Below are 26,861 nucleotides of genomic sequence, written 5' to 3' on the forward strand. Positions count from 1 at the left end.
CTTGAATTGTTTTGATACAGAGTGACGGGCCGACAAATGTACACTTTATAGTCCTTAAATTCGGGTTTCAAACACAGCCAGAGGGTGAGTCATCATGTCAGTGAGCCCTTTTCAATAATAGGAAGGGATTCACAATGGTCTTGTAACAATGATTTAACACAAAAATCCTACCTATTGTACCTTTAAATGGTGCTATCAGGAGGACGAAGTGTGAAGCTCAAGTTTTCAGGAATTTATTATCTCATAATGGTCCATCAAAACGGAATAATCCAAGAGGTGCTGTGGTGCAACCTCCTGGAGTTGGCATGGAACGGCCCCAAACCATTTGAAGACACCCAACCAGCATAGTGAATACTTACATATTATTCCATCTACTGTTTTGCGATCCAGAATCTTCTTTCCAACAGGAACTTTTCCATGTTTTCCGAATGCCACGGCGCCTACAAGGTCTTCTTCGCTGAAGAAATGTTCAAACAGCAGGTGGAACAGCCGCATGCAGTCCTGGCGGGAGTCCTGGTGGATGGCAGACAGTTTGACGGAGGAGAGGAAGATTCCACTGCCGGGGTAGAGCTCCTGCTGCCCTGCACTCGGGGCGTAGGGTGGGTGCTGCTGTTCTGTCCTTGGGGCGTAGGCTGGGTGCTGCTGCCCTGTCCTCGGGGTGTAAGCTGGGTGCTGCTGCCCTGTCCTTGGGGCGTAGGCTGGGTGCTGCTGCCCTGTCCTCGGGGTGTAAGCTGGGTGCTGCTGCCCTGTCCTTGGGGCGTAGGCTGGGTGCTGTCGCTGGACTCGCTGATGAAATGCACTGATCTTACCCACAATTGTCTGCACAATCTGCAGCTGCACTGGATCTGCAGAAAGACAAAGTCTCATTATTTAGAGGTATAAACTCCTCATTTTTTCGAGGAAGCATTGACACAGGTACTGTTGCATAAAATGCAGGCAGCTGCCACGCACCAGACCCAGTTATCATTTTTACAGAATGGCATGGGACACCCGGCCTTTACACAAAGCGCAAACAAGGTCAGACGTCATGACACCATTTATTTTATTATGTCAGTCAAATAATGTTTTTCTTTGCAGATTATTCACACACAATTAATAAAAATCGACTATCAAATGATTAATGACATATAACCTACACTGGCACTATTTCAGTTGAGTTTGGAATTGTAGTTGATGTGACTGCATATAATGAAGGTTTTCAACAGGTATTACCAAGGTAATCGGTCTCCAACACAAACATTGACTCAATTTTCCATCAGGCATGACGAGGCTGAGGCTGAGAACGAGCACACGTCTAAGAGCTAAATTTCACTTACCAATGCCAGCAACAAAGTCTTTCAGCCTCCTCCTCTCCTCCATGAGCCTGATGCTGTCTGCAGTGCAGGTGGGGTAGGAGGGCCTGGTACGATGGTACTCAGAGTCAGAGCTGTACAGAGGCATTGGCTGAAAAGCTGTACCTGGAAAAAACAGAAAACAATCAACATGTATAAAATTCGTGGAAAATATAAACACTGCACTGATTTTTTTATTATTATTGAAGTCAATTGAAAATAGAAATACATATTGTCTGCCTGCGTGGACCTAAATTGAAAAGTAAAACAGAACCCAAACAAAAAAATAGAACTATGTAAACATCAAAATTAATCATCTACTATCTGTAGCTTATCATGAGTATTCATTCATTTTCATGTTTTTTCGAGGAAGCATTGACACAGGTATTGCTGTGTAAAATGCAGACAGCTGCCAACGGAGTTGGTAGGTCCCATGCACCAGACGAGCTCACCCGCAGTTATCATTTTTACAGGATGGTATGGGGCACCCGCCCTTTACACAAAGCGGAAACAAGGCCAGTCGTCTTTACTATGACACCATTTATTTTATTATGTCAGTCAAATAATGTTTTGCTTTGTAGATTATTCACACACAATGAATAAAATTCAACTATCAAATCATTAATGACATTAAACCTACACTGGCACTATTTGAGTTGAGCTTGAATGGTATTGCAATTGATGTGACTGCATACTATGAAGGTATTCATGCACACAAAGTTCTTATAATAAAAGAGGTCACAGTTGGAGCCCAGCTGACCCCTGGCTTTTATTTTATCAAAACCTGCTTGACATTTGCAAAGTCTGTGTTCAGTCAACTGTAGTTGACTGTAGTCAATCAGTTAATCTGATTGCTTCATAAACAAAGCAAAGCATCTATGCTGTAAGACTGTAATGAATATGGAATACGGCAGATTATATAAGGAGCATAACCTGCCAATAATATATGCATTTCGCTGAGCTTCTCTCCCTCATTTATATAGTGATCATCGGGGGCACTCTTCTACACTCAAGAAAATAGTCAAATTTTAGAAAATGTCAATTTAATGCAAAGCAGTTGCTCTGGATGTGCGGTTACAAAACATCCAGTACAATGGAAGGTGTGAGGTCCAAAACCTTTGAAGAAATTAATATGCTAGAATAAAAACATTACAATCGAAACCAACACATTCATGGCTTTATTTACGAAGGTAAATGCAATAAAACTCTGTAAAGCACAACGCAACTACTATAAAATAATTTGGTGCATGATACTAAATAATAAAATGTTTATTTTCCGTAAACATTATTTGAATCCTGTTATGAGAAATCATCAGACTTATTTGATGTGGAGAGACAGATTTACAAATATGAGCGAGAGTGAAGTTATATATTAAGAACTAACCATATGGGGCGACACGGCTCAGGCAGTAAGAGCAGTCGTCTGGCAGTTGGAGGATTGCCGGTTCGATCCCCCACCCAGGCTGTGTCGAAGTGTCCCTGAGCAAGACACCTAACCCCTAAATGCTCCTGACGAGCTGGTTGGCGCCTTGCATGGCAGCCAATCGCCGTTGGTGTGTGAGTGTGTGTATGAATGGGTGAATGAGAAGCATTAATTGTACAGCGCTTTGGATAAAGGCGCTATATAAATGCCAACCATTTACCATTACCATTTACCATTTCCCTAAACTGAGGAAGGCATCAGAATATCGGTTAGATTCCACCATCTTCTTTCTGGACAGGTAGACCTGTAAACAGGATTGCACATATTCATCCATTCAGCATTTATCTATGCCAGTTCAGTTACCAGGTCTTTATCAATCAAAAAAACAATATAGGAAAAAACAATAGCTAAATGGGACATAAATACATGTCATGCTCAATTTGTGATTGAAAACTTAAACCTGAAACTGCCTCACTAATTTCAGCAAAAAAAACAACAACAATTAAGTGAGTGCTACAAACTACTACAAACTACCTTTCTACATTTGTTAGAAATATTAAACAAATCTGGTCACAAAATGTAGATTACCAAAATTACTTTTACATTACAATACAATTATGGGGCTCAGTAAAGTATTAAAGGTTTCTTCATGGTTTTAACAAAGAAAGTAAAAAGACATGATGCTTACCTCTACTGTGACAGTTTGTCTTCATTTAATATGAAGGAAATCCATCTTGTTGACTTGTTGAACTGAAATTTCAAAATATCTGGGATAGATATTGAATTTAGTTTTAGTAAATCAAGGGTCAAAATTTGGGCCCCAGGATCCTGGAAATTCCCTATTATTTTTAAAGGAACATTTTGACGGGAAAACCTGTGCACCAGAAATGACTGCATACTAGTTGTGCAGTCACTTAAAATTTTGTAAATGCTTTTACAGAGAATGAATGAATCAAATCAAAGAATACATTTCTCACAGCATTGCACAAACACATGCCACAGTATGTGCAGACGCCCAGTTGTTGTTTATCACCAGCATAATCTCATATCCGACATTTGCCAATGAAAGTACTGTAGGTTCTGTATCTACCAATCAGCTATCATCAATGTTCATTTTAACAGGCCGAATGATGAATAATAAATAACATCTGTATTTATCCACAATGACAGAGTAGAGACACATAAATCATTCAAACAGCATCGCCATTTATTCACCTTCATCGCCAAATTTTCTCCTACAGTTGTAAAATCAAAATAGCCCTTCCTGTAAATAGCAATTATTCACAACATTCTAATTGCAGATAGCATCTCATTTTAAACCCGATGCATCTGTCAGGTAGTTCTGATTATTGGCATTGAGACCCAGGCAAAACCATTTACTTATTTTAGCAAACTTGATTGTCCACATGACTGAAGTAACCTGCTCTGTTAATCATGTCCAATGCTGTCTGTTTTTTATTCATCACTGCCCTGCCCCCCTACTGTCTACAAGTATCACCTCTATTGTTTGAAGCTAATTCTTTTTTTAGAGGTATACAGTAACATGCATCAACTTTAATATGCAGATTGCCAGTTTCAGCAAAGTCAGTTCTGCCTCTCCCAGTTTCCAGCTATGCCCCTCTGAGGGTGAGGGCAAGGTCCCCCCCACCTTTTGTTTGAGCACATAAAATGCAGGCCTTCCTTCACTTCCTTGCCTTATTCACACCAACACTTCCAGGGAGTCAAGATTTTGACTCATAGCTGTTCCGGCAATTTTCACATTTTTCCATCAGCGATTTCAGAAAGATACAGCTGCCTTCTAGATTTGGACTTCAATTTCAGTTTTGTGGGAATGCTTTGGAAGACACACACTGTGGTTTCGAACTTTCTTTCATTACTTTCCTTTGTGACTGTCCATGTCTTTAATGTTCTTTGTTTGAGGTAGTTGACCCCCGTCTTTAGACTTGGATGTTGATTTTCATGTTGTAAATTAATGAAAATGTTGTGCATTTTGATACACATTTGCTCTGCCCATCAGTGTAATTGCCAATTTATTCAATGATTATCATCAAAAATATCAATTAACAAATTCAATTGAATGAAGGTATTTTACATGTTGGATAAGTGAAAGGTTTTAAGAGTTGATGCTCTTGTGTGATATTCAGAGTGCCGAACAATAAATGAGGGTGTTGATTGTCAAAACTGCTGGATTTAGAAATGTACCATATTTTACCTTAAAGGAGTAACATGGTGGTTGCACGTGACATTTGCCAGTTGTCTTTAGGCAACAACAAAACAAATGAGCATAATCTTTTATTATTCAGTCATTTAAATGTATTTTAAAACTTATTTTTCTAAGCCTAAATTTCCCAGGATCACCATGGATGGCACTGTCAGGCAAGGGGACAGCCTTGGTGCTACAGCTGAATCAGCAGTGGCAGGGGGGATGTGCAGAGCTGGTCTTGCAGAGCTGGTCTTAGGCTGGAGCTCCGGGCCAGGAGGGGGTGCAATGTGAACTGTCAATTAGCTATGATTGACAGACCATGCTCCCATTTTCCACACATTGTTGTTTGTCATCATAGCTACCTCCATGATAGTCATCTTGGGAGACTAAATTTTCACAAGCTACCTAACTTAGTCTATCAACTTTCAAAACCTAAGGCCAGGACACTGACTTATCCAATGATTTTTGCTAGCTAGCTTGCCAAGTTAAGCTAGCTAAATTAATATAACCAAAAATAGCCTAATAGTCCTTACAAGGCACTCTAATCTATGTTATGTTGCAAACGTTGATGCGGGAACCGAAGTCTCTCATGCTGATCAACCAGTCTCAGAATGCAAAATGTGTAACATTATGCTAGCTAGCTAGCCATAGTATCATCAACACATTGATAGCTAACTTGAATTAGCTATCAATTGACCTTTTGGCGGCAGCAAGACAGTCTGGAGAATAAAGTAAACTCATCAGCTAACTAGACAAGATGGACAAATAAAGGTAAGAACAGCTCATCTCTACATTAGCATATAACACAATCAATAGCAAGTCATCAAATAAATTGGTGAGGTGAGTTTAACGTGTAATCTGTAGGCTTGATTTAATTATGTCGCCAGCTAAGGTCATCTATATTTACACATGTACAGTTCATTGCTACATTACCAAATTATCAGCCCGAATGGATGCTTACCGGTAGTAAAAGCACCTGAAGTAAAAAGAGAAAGAAACCTTATCTTGATGTTGACAGTTGGCACAGCATCTGGCTTTAGAACTGTTGTCTTTGCAACACCCATCCACCCATCCACCCATTCTGTTCATAATTGTACAATTAATTTGGGGTAAAATGTGTACTGCACAATTTTGTAACCTTCGATATTACTAACTTTGCACCTTTTATTTTTCTATACAATTGATCCAGACCTTTTGGAGACTTGGCTTTTTTGGCAAGATGTGAAAAGAGGCATTACTACCTCAATCTTTAATCACACAATAATAAGGCATTGTTTAAGTGGATACTTATGCTAGCAGCAGACCCATGCAATATGTATTTGAGAATTTGGTCATGGCTTTGAACTTCGGAGCATATACTACATAAATATTCATACTTTGTGATTGTTTTGGCCACTGCACATTGGTCAATGCAAATGCATTGGGGACATCAGGGTTGTGGTCTCAATGCCATCAATACCAAATATTCTACCAGGCGGCAATGTCGAGCACTGTATAGTTTTTAGGAAATCGAATTCATTATATACGTGTATGAAATAATTTTAACCTCAAAGTGCAAGTAACCCTATAATCACTGGACATTTTAAAATCATGATTTTGACTGCACAGTGTCTTTAAAGGCAGGGTTAACATTGGTTGAATGACCTGATTAAAGCGTATTTTGAAATACAGAGGACAACCTCCATTTGGACTGTTGATGGAGCCTGTGCATCCGCAGCAGAATAATATCATGTACAGCCCTGCTTCCAGTGTATAGCAGAAAACTAATTACAGAATAATGTCATGTACAGCCATGCTTCCAGGGTATATCACACTTTCTGGCTTTATGGGTTATGTGGAACTGCTGATCCACTACCCTCGCTCTTTCAGATATTATATCTATTCATTATTAGAAATAGAAGAGATTACAGTCATATAATCTATCATTTTTGGGGAAAAAGACCCTTGATTTGCCTCTGATTTGGCAGACCTTTACATTTGGAATCACACAATTAACGTGGTACACGTTACACATTCTCATATTTTATTAAAAGGTATTCTTATACATTTTGCTTTCACCATGTAGAAATTACAGCAGTGTTTATACATAGTCCCCCCCATTTCAGGGCACCATAATGTTTTGGACACATGTATTGCGTTTGTAATTGCTCAGGTGTGTTTAATTGCCTCCTTAATGCAGGTATAAGAGAGCTCTCAGCACCTTAGTCCTTCCTCTAGACTCCTTTGGAAACTATGTTACGCTTTTTGCTAATCCCTATAGCCAAGGCTTGCAACACAGTTAATCTGGAGAAAAGGAACTAAGGTGTGCAACAGAGATGCGGTGATGCACAAAGTGGATGGTGTGAGTAAGTTATGTAATGCATGAGAACGTGGCACTGTCTGCAGTGGTGGTCCACTACTACCTTTTCTTCATTTTCATACACAGGGAAAACTATATAGTTCTTTAAAATTCTTACAAGACTTGAACGCACTTAGCATTCCAATAATACAAATTTTGGACCTAGATAATGTGCCTGCAATGGCATTGGCTTTTCCAGCAATGCGTCTCATACACCGATTGTATGGCTGCAACTCGAGACTTCAGCGTGAAATGTAAAGTCAAATAAGCCATTATTCATTCATTCATTCATTATCCTAACCTGCCTATCCTGAACAGGGTCGCAAGGGGGCTGGAGCCTATCCCAGCATACATTGGGCGAAAGGCAGGAATACACCCTGGACAGGTCGCCAGTCCATCGCAGGGCACACACACACCATTCACTCACACACTCATGCCTACGGGCAATTTAGACTCTCCAATCAGCCTAACCTGCATGTCTTTGGACTGTGGGAGGAAACTGGAGTACCTGGAGGAAACCCACGCAAACACGGGGAGAACATGCAAACTCCGCACAGAGAGGCCCCGGCCGACGGGAATTCGGACCCAGGACCTCCTTGCTGTGAGGCATGCCGCCTATAAATAAGCCATTATGACACTGAGAAACAAGAATAAAAGTGTTAGACATTGACCAAACCTTAGGCTTACCAAAATCAACTGGTTGGAACATAATTATGAAGAAAGAGAGCACTGGTTATCTTACTAATCGCAAAGGGACCAAGGAAAATGTCCACGGCTGATGACAGAACAATTCTCTCCATAATAAAGGATATGTAAATCACTGGTTAGCCACAAAAACAGATGGCCAGGTTACAGTTTGCCAAGAAGTACTTAAAAGAGCAATCATAGTTCTGGAAAGGTCTTGTGGACAGATTAGACAAGGATGAATATCTGAGTGGTGGCAAGAGCAAAGTATGGATGAGAGAAGGAACAGCCCAAAATTCAGTCAAACACCCTATCTGAACACAACTGAGCATGCCTTTCATATGCTAAAGAGAACACTTAAGAGGAGTAGGCCCCAAAACAAGCATGAGCTAAAGATGACTGCAATACAGGCCTGGCAAAGCATCACAAGAGAGACACCCGGCAACTGGTGATGTCCATGAATCGCAGACCTCAAGCAGACATTGCATGTAAAGGATATGCACCAAAATACAAAACAAAACTACTTTAATTTCTAACATTGTTAACTGTTATGGTGCCCTGTAAAAACACTGCTGTAATTTCTACATGGTGCCCTTTATTAAAATCTGACAATGTGCACTTTAACCACATTCTGTTTTTTATTACAAATCTCAAATTGTGGATTACAGAGGTAAAGAAATAAATGTGTCTTTTCCCAAGCATTATGGAGGGCACTGTGCACTAAAAAGTACTCTGTATTTATCCCTGAGATTGTAGAACTCTTTTGTGTCAAATATGTCAAGTACCTATCTGAAACACATCATTTCCCCCTAACGTTACTTTCCTCTTCACCCCGCAGGTGCCCAGAGCTCAAACCCAACTTTTCCTGTGGACCCCCTCCTGGCCCAGTGCTCCAGCCTAAGACCAGCTGTGCAAGACCAGCTGTGCAAGACCAGCTGTGCAAGACCAGCTGTGCAAGACCAGCTGTGCACATCCCTCCTGCCACTGCTGATTCAGCTGTAGCACCAAGCCTGTCCCCTTGCCTTACAGTGCCACCCATTGGTGTTCCTGCCATCCCTCTACCCCATATCTGCTTCGACTTCTTAATTGGACATTTATGCACTTTTATTAATCTGTTTGTATTTAAAACCATTCTTCCAACGAATCAACCAGCGGCAGATGGGTTCCCCAACTGAGTCAGGTCCTGCTCAAGGTTTCTTCCTGTTAGCCAGGGAGTTTTCCCTTGCTACTGCTGCCCTTGGCATACTCTTGGGGACCGGTTTCTCTGTAAAGCTGCTTTGTGACAAAGGCCCTTTGTTAAAAGTGCTATACAAATAAAAATTGATTGATTGATTGATTTCCCCTTCTTATGGAGCATATAAACCTGTTGAGAATTGTGATTGCTGTTTTAGCCTATGCACTCATTTACTTACCCTACCACAAGTGCACAATGTTGCAAATCACAGAAATTCATAAAATGTAGTTAGTAACTAGTTTGTGATAAACAACTGACAATAGTTATTACAGATTGTAATGACTGCCAAGGAATAGAGGGTGGTCAATGTTTACCCTGAGGTGCTTTATGGCATTTCATCCAGATTTTACCCAAGCTACAATGCAGTGAATTCAGCATGTCAACATTATGAATTTCCACTCATTTCCCTTCTTTTATGACTTATTCCTCGTCCTTTATCAGTAATGCCATGAAGGATAAGACAGGATGTTAATTTAGTTCCCTTACATCTGACACACCTCCAACAGTTACACCGGACTTCTCTTGTGGCTTTAGGTCTAGTCTCTTTGTAGAACATACATGGCTGTAATTAGCAATGTACTAACATTTTATCTGCCTGTGGAATGGAAACACATCATAAAGTGCCCAACGGAATAGAATAAAGGACAGCACTGTAACCCAGGCAGGCAGGGGACCTATACTCACTGGCTAGTGTAGTGCTTAGCATAATGGGTTAGCACCGTGGCAGTAAGCGGGGCGAGCTAGGGTAGCTGTTACCACGGCAGGGCTGGCTAGTGTGGAGAGGCAGGGCTGGCTAGTGCAGCAGCCAGCGGGCGGGGCTTTACCTGAGGCCTCTGCTTTGGGTTCGGCGCTGAGACTCCGGGGGGAGATGATCTCCAGGTCGGGGTTGAGGCAGACGGGGGAGGAGTCTGGGTCTCCGTAGGGCTGGGGCAGGCCGCATGATTTTGGGAGCTCCTCTGGGGGGGGCAGGGAGTCCACCAGCTCTCCGTGGCCAGGGAGGGGAGGGGGTAAGAGGGGCAGGTTCGGGAGAGGAGGCGGTAAGAGGGGCAGGGTCGAGGGCAGGTTCGGGGGCTGGCTGGGTACCGGGGGCCTGTGGTGGGGTTCGGCCCTGCCGGAGGCGGGGGCAGGGCCCTGCGCTCGGCCCTGAGAGCAGGGTGGGGGTGGGCGGAGAGGTTTGGGCAGCCCTGGCGGGGAAGTGCCCGGGGGGGAGGGGGACGGGGCTGTGGGGTCTGCAGGGGGGGCCCCCTGCGACAGGGCGGGGCCGTCCAGCCCCCCTCCCAGCTGGGCATCGGCCACAATGTAGTAGTCCTCCTGCGACTCCTGCTTGATTTTCTTCACGGCCGCCTCCCCCAGCCTGGGCCGGCCCACGGGGGGGGGCCTCTTCCTCAGTGGGGGCCGCGGCGCGCTCTGAAGCTGGGGCTCGAACTCGCCGTCCTCGTCCGTGGCCGAAGACTCGCACACGATGTCGAACAGACCGCTGCTGTAGTCCTCCTCTGCCTCAGATGGCTCGCTGCAGTTGGAGAGCTCGCAGGAGTCACGGCCCTTGCCCTTTGACCCCCGGGCCAGGAACCGGTGGGCAGGGCTGGGCTGGAGGGCGGAGCTGCTCTGCGGGCTGAGGGGATCGGGGCAGCAGCGGTCTTTGGGGTTAGGGTTGGCACCCCTGCAGGTGGCCGTCAGGGGCCAGTGGTAGGCGTGGCCGGCGCTGCAGCCCCACATGGCGGTCAGGTTGCCGTGGGAACCCTCGGTCAGCAGGTGCTTGAGGCCGGGGATCAGGGAGCAGATGGTGCCGTGGCTGTGGGCCCAGCTCACCAGCTTGGACAGGTTTTCAGACGAAGTGTGCAAGCAGTCCTCCATTATGGCTCACTCCTCTGGAAAACACATCCAGACGCCGGCTTTACAAGCAGCTCAAAACACACCCAGATGCTCAAAACACACCGAGAACTCAACACACAAAAGAGCTTTCACTAAAACAAGCAAAGCTGGCCCCCTCTGAAGTAATCATCCACTTCTTTTTGAGACTAAATTAAATTCTGAATGGAGATTCTTCATACAAAACTTTTAGTCCATGGCTCAGCTTAGTCTGTGTCAGTGAAGCTGGCCCATAGTAGAAAATTAGCACTTTTTTTAACTGTAGAAAATATGTTTTTAAGAATGGAAAGCAGCCTTTAACAGATGGGGGGGAAATTCACCAATGCAATAATGTTCAATTCATACAATTTTCAACATCCACTTTCCTAATTTTTTGGAGGAATTTTCTTTTAAATATGAAGTGATTTTATATTTTCCAGCTTAACTGCTTTATTCTGCATCCTAAGGAAATAGTTTGCGCATGGCAGTTACTTGAATCAAATCCAGTTCCAACCAATGAAAACCAAAGGAGGTAAAAAAAAAAAGAAAAAAGAAAACTGGAGACATAGGCTGCATCCAAAACTGCAAAAATGCTGCCTTCTTCGTATTGCTGGAAACATTCATTCATTTAGGTAAGCCGGATCATTCGTTCAAAAGATTTGTTCATTTGGCTCACTCATTTGTTCACTCGTACTTGCGGTAAGTACGGGCATGAGTCTCATACCTTTCTCAGTTCATTGTTCGTTCACAGCATTGAACTGTATTGGTTCACAGCGTAAACAAGCCACCCACATGTGGCTCCCTCAGAATATCACCCAGTCCAGTTATGGACTTGATTAATCATTTCCTCTGAACATACATTTAGTATATCATGTAAACTGCAATGAAAGTTTAATAGTCGATATAAGCATAATCATTACCCCTCTTTTAGACAGCATTTGTTGATGCCACTTGTTGCCCACTTATTAATTGGCCTAGCCTATTAATCGGAGGAAAATTAAACACACACAATATTTATTTGGACTGCAGCTGATCAATACATTTAACATTTGTCTAATTATGCTTTGGAGTATGGATGATACTGCAAAAAGGCCATTTACTTAAATAATACATCAGCTATGAATAGCATTAATAAATGTTTTATATTCCACAGCTTCATTTCAGGTTTCATAAGAAATTATAACCGATGAGACATTTTGAAAGAGTTAAGACTTTAAAACGATATAGTATAGAATGCAACATTAGCTAAAATTAGCTTATAGGCTTAAAACACATTTAAATGAAGAAATAAAACATGAATTGTTTTGCTATGCACTGAAGACAACTTGAGGTCAAAAGATTTACATTCGCAAGTAATTTAGAAAAGAGGGGAAATCGGGGGATTGGGGATAGTTTGTACAACAACGTGGAATGTCCTGAAAAAGGAAGAAACCGCTGGAGTACTGAGCAACAGACATCGAAGACAGGTCGACCGAGGAAACATGATGACAGAAACATTGTGAGAGCTGTCAGAAAAAACTCCAAAACCTCAGTCAGTGACATCAAACATTCTCCACATGGCAGGGGTGAAGGGAACTCAATCAACCATTCAAAGAAGACTTAAAGAGCAGCAATACAGAGGCAATACCACAAGATGCAAACCACTCATCAGTAGTAAGAATTGTAAAGCGCTTTAGATAAAAGCACTATATGAATGCAGTACATTTACCAATTGCCATTTTACAGTTCTCTCGTACACCTCCATGTTCTTTAACTGCTTTACGTCTCGTTTTTCCTTTAACTTACAAATTGTTTTAAAATTCTAATTTACTTTAATAACACCTTTATGGAATGTCTTTCTATGTTTTATGTAGAGTGCTTTGAGTTGCCTTGTGTATGAAAATGTGCTATACAAATAAATTTCACTTGACTTGACTTGAGAACAGTAAGCAGCCAGTGAGACAGAAACTAAACACATTGTGGTCCAGCCACAACAAGCGTACAATAGAACAAAAATTCTGCATCGCATTTTCAAAAACATTTCTCATGCAAATTCCATCTTGTTACAGTTGCTACAGTTCTGAGAAATGAGAAACATACAAAGTGACACCAGATGAGGAGTTGTTCACAGGCCCATCATAGATGGAAGAAATGTGGCTATGGTTACAGAGAACTCTCATAACCATAGTCAGTAAATATGTGCTTTTTGATAAGACTGCAGGTGATGAGAGCTCTCTGCACTGTACGATTCAACCATGGTCCACCAGCGATGTAAAATTACTTCTGCTTACAAAGTAAATTACAATGCAGGCAGCATTAATTCGCTCAAGTCCAACAGCAGGTTTTACAGTCTAAAGCAAGGCTTCTCAAGCTCAACCTTCAGGATCCCTTCTTGGTTTTTGTTCCAGGTCATGCTGTAATTAGTATTAAAATGCAATTCTGTGACCATGATCTTCCCAGAATGCAGCGTTGCCTGGCTCATGGCTTTGCTCCTACAGATTGAAGCTGGTTTCAGGAACCCGGCAGGTGCCCCCTCCTTCTGTTAACAACTGAGGCCTGTGAATCAATCAAGTTGTCATCAATCAGGTTTACGTACAATCGCTCCTTTCACAGGGATCCAGTGACAACACTTGAGAAAATATGGGTACATGACAAGAAGCCGTTCTCTCACTCTCAGCCCTTCCGAAATTGAGGTCGCATATTGCTTGTGAAAGCGCCATTGGGATTGAATGAAGCTCATTGGACCAGCAAAGTTTTCAAGACACCAAAATCTGAATAATTCTTATTTTTAAGCATGCATTTCATCTGGCTGGTGAATGCGGTTTATGACCTATTCGTATGAAAACAGAATCAAAACATGTTGGTATGAAGATTAAAACATGAAATAATGGCAGGGGAACTGGAGCACCGTCTAACTGAGCAAGTGAGAGAGAACGACTGATGACACTTCAAAATACTTCTCAAATCTCTTGATCGAGAAAAAGAACGCACCAACATAAGTACCGTATACAGTATCGCAGCTGAATTGAATGGAACATTTCTAGCCCCAAGGGAATTTGTTTCACGTACAAACATGAAACTAGATTGACAATTCAAAAGTCAACATAAGACATGAAATGACACAACCTATAAAAAAAATGACTTCGCCTACAGCTTTCAACGCGTAATATATATTTTAATCGATACAACAATTGTTTAGAATAATCAGCCTGTAGGCTACTGCATTAGCCAGCTAGATAATGTATCCATGTTATAGCTACAGCGAACCATACAGCTGTAGAAGCAGGGGTTGTTTTCGGTTTACTCGCTGTCACAAGTCGGCACGACAAAAACGCAGTGATCCATAATATGCCAGAGCACTTGCAACCCAACCAAAACTCTTTATTTCAACCTTGCCACGTTCCATTATTGCTGTGAATGATTTTTGTTTGTTTTGTTCTGTTGTTGTTTTGTTTTTTAGCACCACCAATGTAAAAAACATGTATTATTATTAGAAGCCTCTGCACTATTCATAGTACTACTGGCAGCTATAGGAGGGTCCTTCAAGAAATAAAGTGTATTTGGCTTCAAAATAGACACTATTACAACTGTGAAACTTGAGATTTACAAAAAAGAAAACCCGACAGCCGAATAAGTTTGTGTCCATGTTCTGCGCACCCACGAACGGACAAAGATAAGAAATTACAGATTCGCCTGTATCCAATCAAACTGAAGCATTCGCAAAATGCCGCCCCTTCATGCTGTGAGATAATTTAGTTGGTGGCAAATGGTGGCATTTCACCACCCCGATTTGCTACCCCGATAGCTAACTACAAAATGGGCAAATAAAACACTGGAATATGAACTGGTGGGTAACGTTAAATAATATCGCAAGAATTCTAGACAGTTGGTTAGCTAACGTTAACATTACTGAAATATGTACTGCCCTCCAACTCTTTTACACGATACGACCCTTCTTGCCAGAAAAGCAGTAAATCTAGATAGGCTAAATAGTCATGTGCATGAACGATCGAGGTTACTGTCGTGTACACAAGCACATTAATCATTGGCGTATCCACAGCGAATACGGCATGCTGCTAGATGGGACAACACTCCCTCTGCATCCAACCACCTTATACAATGAATGTTCAAACAAAGACGCACAACGCACATTTTACCTTCAGATAGATAAAGCCTCATATGCGTACTCTTTCGAAGAGTGATATCTCGTCACACATTGATTTTCGTTACCTTCCTTCTACTTGTTTGGTTGGAGACAAAGACCTCGGCGAGAAATCATTTTCCGACCGCCGAGAGCCATATTTTTAATACAATAAGTATGTGATGGGGAACACGACCACTTCCGTTCATACCGGAAATACGTGTGGTAATTCTCAAAGATAATTTAACAGTAGGAAGATAAGTTATATTGAGTCCCTTCGTAGTTTGTCAAACAAGTTCCGGATGCTTTATGAGTCCCCATACCAAGGAAGCCATGTCGTTCAGTCAATCTATGTGGAACTATGTGGAAGATCAACAGTGCAGGACCTTAAGCGCTGTAGAATGCAACATCTTGGTACAATGCCATTGCAGATGGCTTTGCTATGGAGGTTTGCCCTCGAAATAAGAACAAATGAATACATATATAAACGTATCAGCGTGAATAAATTACTAGATGCATTAATTAAAATATACAATGCAAAAGAAACAAGGTAATACGAAGATATAAATATTGATAAACTTGTTTATTCCTTCATTCATGATTGTATATACTATTTCAGTTCAGTTTAATCTGGTTTTTGTCAAAGGTCAATCACAAGTACATCCCTGATAGACAACCAAACTTTCATAGAGGTGCTTTGCAGGAACTAAAGAAAACCATGTTCCCGACACTGCTAGTCATATTTCCTACATTAATTCAAGTACATACTGGAAAAGTGGAGAAAGGTGGAATTCGTTTTGGGAACTAGCAACACTGCAAAAGTCAGAACAAGATACAAATTGGCAACGTGGGGTGAACACCTCTTGTAAAACTATATGAAGCTGTTGATATAACATAAGCACTGTATTGTAGACAGAATATCCCAATAGTGTTATAGCAGATTGACAATGCCAGAAATCTCAGAAAAAAAAGACATTGCCTAAGAATCTCACAAGTTCACATCTGATCGACAGATCTGATCGATACTATCACAATAACGGCCTCCAAATAGCCAATGCCAAATTCTCCGCTTAGATTTAAATTCTTCTAATGAATAAAACCATTTAGCTTATATTATTTATCAGCATTTTATTTGTAACAATTGTAATAACACAAATTCAGTGCGCTTTGTACCAAATTTACATCAGTTATTCACCTGGGATAGATGGGTCCACAGAATATTAAAATTATTTTTATTAAAATAATGGGAAACAGAACAAAACAGCAGCAGTCCTGGAAGTTTTGAACACATTAATGCCAAACGTGCATGTGTATTGTGTGGTCTTCATTAAAGCTTAGCCTTCATCAGAGACATCATCTTCTCCATTTTAATGGCCAGGGTAATATCCCCCTTAATCTTCAGCTTTCCAGACATAAAGGCCATGGTTGGCTTTAGTTTACCTGCAAGGAAAATGCATTATTTCCAAAGGCACATTCAAACACACATTATATTTTAGTTGCATAAGATGTACGAAGGAAGATGTTTACTCAGATTGGCCACTTGATGGCGCTATAACAGTCAATGTTCCAGACACATAGTAAGGGGCACTTCCTCCAAATCACTGCTCACAGCTAATTTCCAAGATTCCAGGATTTAGTAAGTTTGTGGAAGTGTGTTATTATCTTTCATTCACATGTGAACATTTTGGTAAAGTGTGTGTGTCCATATTGGTAAAGTGTGTAAGTGAGTGTGTGTGTGTGTGTGTGTGTGTGTCTCTCTCTCTCTCACCTGTGAACATGTTGGTGAAGTGTCTGTATGTGCGTGTTTCTCTAAGTTGTGAACATGTTGGTGAAGTGAGTATGTGTGTGTGTGTGTGTGTGTGTGTGTGTGCATGCGCATGCTCACTCTCACCTGAGAACATATCAGTGAAGTGTGTTTGTGTATGTGTGCGAGTGCATGTGTGTGTGTCTGTATGTAGGTATGTGTGGTCTCACCTGTGAAATGTTGGTGAAATGTCTGTATGTGTGTGTATGTGTCTGTGTGTGTGTGTGTGTGTGTGTGTGTCTCTCTCACCTGAGAACATTTTAGTGAAGTCTGAGCTGTCCATGCTCATCACCACATCGGCTTGACTGAGAGGCTCCCCACTGCCAGCGCTTCCTGCCTCATTCTTTAGGTCGATGTACCAGATTCCGGGGTGTTCTCCTGGGAATGCCAGGATAAACACACATTACACCAAATCTCCTGCTGTCCTGGGAACACCAGCATAAACACACATTACACAAAATCTCCTGCTGTCCTGGGAACACCAGCATAAAAACACATTACACCAAATCTCCTGCTGTCCTGGGAACACCAGCATAAACACACAACACCAAATTTCCAGCTGTCTTGGGAACACCACCATAAACACACATTTCACACAAAAAGACAACTTAATTCAACAAAATAAAATGCAATTAAAAATGTTATGACTAAATATTACAGTAATGAGCAGGTAGGGATGGGGAATTCACCAGAAAGGTCAAACTTGTACACTCCCTGTGTAGTTTTGACAACCTCAGGACTGAGGATCCCTCTGATGATGTTGAAGGTCTCAGCAATGGGCCCAATGGCTGCAGCCTCTGTGCTTGCATTGAGGGCTGAAGACACATCTGTGGAGAAGACCCACAATTACAGCACTTAGCACACCACAATAATGTAGCCAAGATTAATATGACCAAATTACAGGAGTTAGCTCACCACACTAATATACCCACCATAACAGGATTTCTGTATATCAGGAGTAAACCACACTAATATTACTGTCAGGGAACTAGTTCTTCCACCATTTGGCCATGGGAAACTTCAAAGGACCAGTTCACAATGGTCTGTAGATAAGAAAAGGAGCAGGAACTAGAGGGGGTCTCTGTCTCAATGGGTGTGGCCTAGCCAACTTCACGCTGGCATCTCTCGTACTATTACAGCTACAATAGGTAATTTCAGACTTCTTAGGGTCAAGAGAGGAATAGCAGCAACAAACAGCTTCAAACCACAACACTGTTTATCCCTCCCCTTCTCAGTAAACGCACTCATGTCGAAACGGCATTGGCTGTGGCAATTAGAGCCAATATTCAACCAATTATTGTACAGTTATACAATGTTTCGATACAGTGTCGGGCCATCAACTGTATATTTTCAAACCCAAATTTAAGGACTATAAACACAGGCAGAGGGTGAGTCAACATGTCAGCAAGCCTTTTTCAATGATATGAAGGGATTGGTCTTGGCCTTGTAACAACATTAGCCACTATTTTGTGAATTCAAGATCAGCCCATACCAGAATAGAGCGAAAGCCAGACTGCCGTCTTAACTTGGTTTAATTCCTGGCTGGTCTACTCTCTCCACAGAGTGGTCAAAAACATTTCATTAATAGCCATAGTTGTCACTCCCAAAAGTAGTCCTTAATAGTCAATGTCACCATACTGCACACTAGGAGAGGGTTAATTTCCCTAAAACCTTGAAAAAAGGGATGTGTCGCAAGCAATATATAAAGATAATAATTCATATGCATATCAATTTTGAGTTGGAAATTGGCATGTCCAGCACATGATTCTGACCCTGATCTGCATGCCTGGTCATTTTGTAATATTTGGCTGTTTTTTCAAGCTCTGCCTATCAAATAATTTGGCTATATGATTGATAATTTATATCTTTGATAATAATTAATGAATTAAATAATGTTGATTAAGAGGGATTTTCACTGTTAATACACGTGTGTTCGGTATTCAGAGTGCTGGACATTAAAGGAGGGTGCTGACAGTTAAAACTGCTGGATTCAGGAATTGCTATTTTGAACACATTTGACTTAATCCTTAAATACCGAAGATTACAGAACTTCAGTCTATCAGGAGTGAACCACACTAAAATGCTTTATAACAGAAGCTAAACTTGCCTTCATCCCCCGTTGCCTTCACAAGCTCCTCTGGATCCTCATCCAGGAAGAAATCTGGTAGCAGTGGATGGCCTGTGAGACACCATAAATCAAATCTATGACCTGGACCAGCACTATAACATTTAATAAAAATGAATCTTGAAATTGTGACTGATACCATACCAGGTTTAGTGTCGCGATACTCAGTCGGTGACTAATACTCATAGGCATTTACTGAAACACGGTTCACAGACATTGATAAATTAAAATCAAGCATTTTTTTCAAGCACTAAACGTGTTTTTCCAGGACTTTTACCATTGAATTTTACCGGTGGAAAATAGAGCTGGTCAAACCATGTCAAGCTAAGAGCTGGTCTGAGTTGGTCAACCAGCTAAACAAAACAATGGCCAGATGGGAGCTGGTCTGAACCAGTCAACCAGCTACCAGCTTTTTCAAAGCTAGCCTAGCTTCAGCAGTTCTTCAGCAGCGATGTCTGTTTTCTCCCTTATTTCACCAACGTCAATACTTCTCAGTTTATCAACAGGTTAGATCAGGGCCTCTGGCTATAGAGTGTTATAGTTTGTAGCCCTAAAACTAGGAAGAGAGTTGGGAATTTTGAGCCATGGGATCCCTGGGCAGATTTCCCATGCTTTTTCAGATTTGCTAACAAGTTGCTATATTACAACTACAACAGTAATGTCACCTGCAGGCAGGCTGGTATGAAACTTCAGCGGTGGCCTGTGAAATATGACTGCTGTTGTAGTTTCAATGTAGCAACTTGCTTTTTTAAAGCACAAAATGTACACAGAGATATTCCATCCATCCATCCATTATCTTAACCCGCTTATCCTGAACAGGGTCGCAGGGGGGCTGGAGCCTATCCCAGCATACATTGGGCGACAGGCAGGAATACACCCAGGACAGGTCGCCAGTCCATCGCAGGGCACACACACCATTCACTCACACACTCATACCCATGGGCAATTTAGACTTGCCAATCAGCCTAACCTGCATGTCTTTGGACTGTGGGAGGAAACCGGAGTACCCGGGGAAACCCACGCAAACACGGGGAGAACATGCAAACTCCGCACAGATAGGCCCCGGCCAACCGGGATAGAAACCCAGGACTTCTTGCTGTGAGGCGGCAGTGCTACCCACTGCACCATCCGTGCCGCCCACAGAGATATTAACAGATGTAATTTAACTTGTAATTTAACAGTGAAACTCAATTAACCATACATTAACCACAGAACTTATATTTGGCAGAAATAAATCCTGATGGAGAAAAAAACATGGGAAATCTACAGATGGAACCCATGGCAGAAGAAATGGTTACTGCAACACCGAACATTTTGTTACAAAAACTCTCAGTGAAGCCCCATTGAAGCCTAGGGCCATCACCACCCAATCTGGATGGGTCTCATCATGGTTTAGTATTTCAATATAATCTAGATCCAAATGATCTGGATTTTGAAATCCTTTTTTTGCTATCCCAGACCAAACTGATCGTGTAAATTATATCCTGGCTTTTTTAGATAGGATCATTCTGATACAGATACCACAAGATCAGGATTACAGAATCTAGATTTGCAGTCTATGGATGTGTCTCCACCTGTTGGTCAAAATATTGCAACACTTCATTAAGACAAAAAGACAGAAGAGAAGTTGGAAAATGTGTAAATCAGTTTGCATTAATTCCTCTTGCATTATTATGCAATACATAGACAAACATCTCACTGGATAATAAAAACAATTCCAAAAAATAAGTATAATTCAAAAATCATTCTAAACACTAATAAAAATAACTTTGGAACATAATGTTTTTATTGATCAAAAGACCAGAGTTAAAATAACTAATGAGAGTGTCTCGTTGGACGAACTTATAAGAAATTCTTGTGTTTTCAGACAAAGTGCTACTGTTGACTTTGCGGATCGATGTAAAAAATCCTTCAAACATGGCGTCTGTCCCAAAATGCAACGCACGTGTGACATGCCATGACATCACATCAGAAAGGCCGATTCTTTGGTCTAGTTAATTTCATTGTGCCACTATTGCATTTTCACCTGAGAATTTCAAACACCTCTCATACCAGTGCAAATATATTTCTCAGCATTTGTTTTTCTAGGAAATACAGGACACATACCTGGAGCAACTGCGTATATATCAAAATCCACGATTCCTTCTTTCCTCAGTATGTCCTCATCGATGGTGAAGTTCCCAGTGTAGCTGGAGGGCTTGCTGAAGATGGAATAAGCTGCATCAGCCATGATGTCCACCTTCCTGCATTGACTGCCCACCCCAGCCCCGCCCAGCATGTCCATGGCTGCCGTCTGAATGGCTGCAGAAGATTGGAGAGGATGATACTGGTCAATCAGTGCACTGGAGAGTATGATGCTGGCCAAACAAATAAAAACTATTACATTACATTACATTAATGGCATTTGGCAGACGCTCTTATCCAGAGCGACGTACAACAAAGTGCATACCCATAACCAGGGATAAGTGCGCTGAAAGACCCTAGAGGGAAGAACAATTTCAACTGCTACCTGTACAACAAAGATAAGGGCCAGGGCCTAACTATGGGGTAGGTGGGGCCAGATAGTGTGCTATGTCCAGGAACAGACTGTACTCCAGCCCCAATGTACTACAGAAATCTCTTACAGTCCCAGGCACAAGAAACGTCATTAGAGTGTGTTGAAGAGAAGACAGTTAGAGGAGTGTGATGAAGGAAACCCCACCTGTCTTGGGCCACAACGCATTAACGGCGATAGATCCTCGGAATTCTTCTGCCATTCCCAGCACACACATGGACATTCCGTACTTCGCCATGGTGTAAGCTGAAGCAGGCAGGATTTTAATTTTTTTTTAAATAAAAAAATTTAAAAAACATTCTTAAAACTAGGGCTCTGTCATCATCTAAAATATTAACAACTGCAGGTACTGTCCCCTCCACTACCATACAGCACATTCCAACAAATTTTAATAAGTGGCATATAATTACATTGCTACAAAAGCAAGTTCTAGAAATTAAGATGTACACTTTCGCTAAGCAAACTACGCAGACGTATATGTCTTTTTAGAATCCATCAATACAGCTCTATATGACTTGAAAAGATACCTGGCTCAAGGGTACATTTGAAGTGTTGAAGCAGAGACATGTTTTGGTACAATGTTACGGCTACAAATCCACCTGCTTGAGCTTCCATACCTGTGTGGTTTTTAAACCAGATGGGGTTGAGGTTGAGAGGAGGACTGAGGTTTAGGATGTGGGCATTTTTGCTCTTCAGGAGATGAGGAATACACAACTTAGATCTGCAAACACAACATTTAGAGGGAATAAGTTATCTACCCAGAATGTTAGACACTGGGGCGACACATTTTTGCCGTTTCGATCTACATTTCAATAACTGCCAATGGATATTTACTTTGCAGTTAGTTACACCATTTTTTGCTGTAAAGCCAAGTTAAAATGGCTTCAGTTCGTTAACTCAATATTTTGTATGCTGAACTGATGGAGGTGGGTAACGTGGGTCTTATCAAACCCCTTTATCCTGCCAATCTACACTGATAGAATGGGGTTTGTGTGTGTGTGTGTTTGATTTTAAATGCTTTTCAATAAAGTCACGAGAAAGAATATGCTGCACAGTGTTGGCTTAGTATTGCACAATAACTGACCCATGTGTGGTGTTGAGCTGTAGGTACAGACTCATATTAATATTTATGTGCAAATAATAAGGATATGGATTCCCTATGCACAACAGGTTTTGCACAATTCACAAGCAGACTAATAAACGTGTATATCATGATAATGACAATGCGATTATCCCTCAGGAATACTGAAATTCTGCTTCAGGAGTTGTTCTCCAGGCCATCATGAGATTAAATAGTGTAATCCTGTCCTATCGAGAGAGCCTGATTCCAGCAATAAGGCAGATTCTGATTTTATATATGTTAGATAGGTCCCTGTGAGGTTAGGAGTTTCCACTCACGTTAGATAGGTCCCTCTGAGGTTGATGCCCAACATGAGGTCCACTTTCTTCATGGTTGTCTGCAGAGTTCCCGTCAGATTGATGGCACTGGCATTGTTCACCAAGATGTCGATACCTGTAGGAATCAAACACAAAAAACTTGTGAATATCCAGTGTGTTAATAGTATAACCTTCATTATGTACCACACAGCCAATGCCAATTTCTAAATTCAAGTTTTACGGGCACAGTAGCGAGTAACAGCTGGAAGGACAAGTGTTCCCCCAGATTGCGACCTGATTGGACAAGGCTGCAGCTCACCTCCGAATTTCTGTACAGCCTGGTCGACCGCGTCGCTGATCTGCTGCTCATCCCGGACATCCACTACGCAGGGCAAGGCCTTCCCGCCGGCCGCCTCGACTGGAACAAGCACAGGAGGACAGGCTCATACAGCATTACCCAAACCTATTCAAACAATACAACACTGCAGGCTACCCTGAACATCCCCTGTAGCACGTTCTGAAATGAGACTGAATCTGAATCCCTAAAATAATGTGAATCAAACAAAAAACATCCAGAGCGGCAGTTCTGTCAGTGAAAATGCCTCATTACCGAGAGGCCAGAGGATTGTTCAAGCTGACAGGAAGGCAACAATAGCTAAAATGAAGACGTCTTACAGCAGCCGTATGCAGAAGAGCATCTCTGAACACAGAACGCAACAAACCTACTGGCTACAGCAGCAAAATACCAATACCAAGTCTAAAAAAGAAGTCTCAATAAATAAATAATAAACTATTCACTGAGTGTGTACAGTGCAGTGAGTAAGTCCATCTGGACAGTGGTACAATTTCTGTTCTTTTGGCTCTGCACTACAGCACATTTGACTTGAAATGAAACAATGAATGAGGTTAAGTGCAGACTGTCAGCTGTATGCAATTGCTTCCTTCGTGCAGGTATAAGAAAGCTTTCTCTATGTAGTTTTGATTTTAGGCTTTTGTTTGCGTTTGGAGTCTGTTATTGCCATGAGGACCAGAGTTACACCAATGACGGTCAAGGAAGCCATTTTGTGGTCGGAAAATAAGAAAAAATTGTTCAGAAACTTAGGCCAAGCAATAGGCTTACAAAGAGAAACTGTTCAACATACACATACATACACTAAAGCTTCAACATTAATGTCGTCTAAGATAATTATAACTATGGAATGTTCTTCAAGCTTTCACCTCAGCTGTTCCCTGCTAGTGGGCAGTAATTCAACTTTGACCCACTATTGACTGTACAGGGCCATGTTGGCATAATGTTTGCGCTTAATACAGCGTATGACACTGTTAGGTGTTCAAGGCATCTGCACTAAAGACAGCAACCATCATGACCTTACACAGGTCATCGTGCAGAGCAGTTTCCACTTCTGCTCCAGTGACACAACTGAAGGCAGGAACATCAGCATCGTTCCTGATTGGCCGACTACAGCAGCAGGTTGTGTAAAAAACAAAGATAAAACAATGTATTGCACCTACAGAAATACATGAGCAAATTGCTCTCTGCATGATAAGAGAAAAATCTAAGCTTTCTTACTGACTAAAATATTTTATGCTATGTGTGGGTGGACAGTTTCAATAATCCTTCAGGGATTTACCCGAGAAACCTTACCTTTTGAGCACACATCAGTCAAGTACAGCATGACATCAGAGCTTCACATTCACTAAAGGAACACTGTGGAGCTGTCAGAGCGCTGTCATGAAGTTCTATACAAAGGTGTGATGGACAGTTTAAAGCATGTTGAAGTGTGGGTTAGGGTGAGGAGGAGTCTCACTTTCTTCTGCAGCGGTATAGATGGTCCCGGGGAGCTTGGGGTGCGCCTGGGCGGTTTTAGCAGCGATCACCACGTTGGCCCCATCCTTGGCTGCTTTCAGGGCGATGGCTTTGCCAATCCCCCGACTGGCCCCTGTGATAAAGAGGGTGCATCCTGCCAGCTTTCTGGAATTCACAAACACAACCTTAAAACTCAGTGCCAAATTCCTTCCTCACAAAGCGCAATTTAGACATAATTACGAGAATTTGCTGATATCCCTATAATGCAACACTGATGCGTATTTATTGAGAAAAGGTCAAATCTCGGGTAAAGGCTACACTGCAGATAGGAATCCGCCATTATCCTGAAATAAGTTTTTTTCCCATATAACTAGCTAGCCACAATGCACATCAGTAAAATTACTAGTTTGGTAGCTTGTTGGTGATAATTTGCAAAAAAAGCTAAACGTTGCCTATGCTGACAATAGCAAATACCTTGCCGGAGGCTTTTTTCATGATTTGACGTTTTACACATCATAGTTAGTCAGTCATGCGAGTTAAGAAATCATAACGGTTAGCTACGTGCAGGTATTAAATTGCCATATCTAGCTAGCAACCACGGGGAGTACTAGATTAGCCATCAAGTATTAGTTCCTTCCAGAGTTCCGCAACTTTCAAGCTTGTTGCGAGTTGAAGACATATATGGCTAGCATTGGCTAACTTGTAGCAATGACATCTTAACGTGGATAAGCAAGCAAGCCAAGAAGCAAACTCACCCTGTATTAGGCAACATATCGTGCGGAGTAATGTTCGAGCCGAAAGACTGTTTTTAATTGAGCAGAAAACTGGAGATCTCGTTGGCTATTTAAAGACTGTCTTCTGTGTAATGGTCTAGATTCACACAATTCAGCCAAGTTATGCTGGTGCCCTTTACCCCAGTTTACACATGGAACGCCACCTAACAAACACGACCCGGAAGTATCTTATCTCGCTTCTAATTGGTTGCCCTGTTGTCGTCAAAAATCGAATTGGTTCCTAAGACTCAAAGGTTGCTTGACAAGGGTACGATGCAGGACCTGTAAATAGCTAATCAGCGCAGAAGGGGGATCAGTTCACACGACAAATGTGTGTCCATAGTCCCTCTGATTATTTCCATCATTCATATCACAGACTACTTCCAGCGTTAGGAAATAATCATTTGTATGTTGCATTGGTCTCACAAATAAGGGTAATATGAGGTAATATACAGTGGGCTCCTGAATAATTGCCAAAATAATTATTGGATATAAATGATAATCAAAGGTTGCACTTAATAAAATATAGATTATTATCTGTGTTTATGTTAACATATGGGAAAACCTTTATTTCAGTACATTTACTGTCATGTTTCAATGTTTTTTATGAACTAATCAGATTTTTTCTGGAAACCACGGGTGTCAAAATTATTGGCACGCATAATAATTATTGTAAATAGAATTAAACAAAGCTAAATGAATGAATGAATATAATTAATATAATTTGGCAACTCTTACTTTGTCAATGACTTGGCAACAAATATCTTGTTGTCTGAATGAAATTACACATGAGGACCATTTGTGCTTCACTCATCACCAGAGCAGCAAGTTTTACTGTAAGTCTGATGCTGAAATCATACTGATGCTGATATTTGAAATGCTCACTTCGGAGTGCAACACAGGGTTTATTATGCCTCCATATGTGAGCATAAGTAGTAGCAGTAAATATGGTATATAGTCCATACTAAACCAGAACAGAGACAGCACTCACTGTAACTTACAGTTAAAGCAACTTACAGTTTTTAATTATCTACTTATGTTTCCTATTTTCTGCTGTTGACATATAATTTCATGTTATTTATTTCCATGGATTAATCTGTAATGAATGATATTTAAATGCATTTGGTTACTTCTCTTTATCTATTCCACTGAAAACAATAATGGCCATATGTTGTGTGTGCACTTTATACAGTCTGGCCAGATGGCAGCAGCTCATTCAATGAAAGCTGATATGCTTCTA

General features: G+C 41.5%; 2 protein-coding genes across 7 annotated transcripts in view; both read right to left on the reverse strand.

Annotated features, from left to right (window-relative positions):
* The window catches only part of LOC133142087 (uncharacterized protein KIAA1958 homolog), a 29,364-nt gene extending 13,992 nt beyond the window's left edge, over nucleotides 1-15,372 (reverse strand). For 2 of the 6 annotated variants that reach the window (XM_061263055.1, XM_061263061.1), the window contains exons 1-2: nucleotides 15,198-15,366; nucleotides 10,038-11,081 (exon numbers count right to left, since the gene is read on the reverse strand). In XM_061263055.1, the coding sequence (XP_061119039.1) occupies nucleotides 10,038-11,067 (1,030 nt within the window). In that variant the 5' untranslated portion in view covers nucleotides 11,068-11,081; nucleotides 15,198-15,366. Of the gene's footprint in view, nucleotides 1-359; nucleotides 846-1,316; nucleotides 1,458-10,037; nucleotides 11,082-11,981; nucleotides 13,597-15,197 lie in introns of all 6 variants that reach the window. The other 4 variants (XM_061263059.1, XM_061263057.1, XM_061263056.1 and 1 more) reach the window with 4 other exon arrangements.
* A 373-nt stretch (nucleotides 15,373-15,745) lies between these two features.
* hsdl2 (hydroxysteroid dehydrogenase like 2) lies at nucleotides 15,746-25,811 on the reverse strand. Its single transcript, XM_061215849.1, has 11 exons — nucleotides 25,604-25,811; nucleotides 24,850-25,013; nucleotides 23,361-23,459; nucleotides 23,063-23,177; nucleotides 22,282-22,385; nucleotides 21,812-21,910; nucleotides 21,217-21,411; nucleotides 19,093-19,164; nucleotides 17,675-17,812; nucleotides 17,235-17,363; nucleotides 15,746-16,621 (listed from the first exon to the last, which is right to left on the reverse strand). Exons 1-11 carry the CDS (start codon nucleotides 25,618-25,620, stop codon nucleotides 16,509-16,511), a joined length of 1,245 nt encoding a protein of 414 aa, XP_061071833.1. The 5' UTR covers nucleotides 25,621-25,811; the 3' UTR covers nucleotides 15,746-16,508.
* Between the last annotated feature and the right edge of the window lie 1,050 nt (nucleotides 25,812-26,861).

This window comes from Conger conger, chromosome 12 (genome assembly GCF_963514075.1).
Source record: "Conger conger chromosome 12, fConCon1.1, whole genome shotgun sequence".
Lineage (NCBI taxonomy): Eukaryota > Metazoa > Chordata > Actinopteri > Anguilliformes > Congridae > Conger > Conger conger.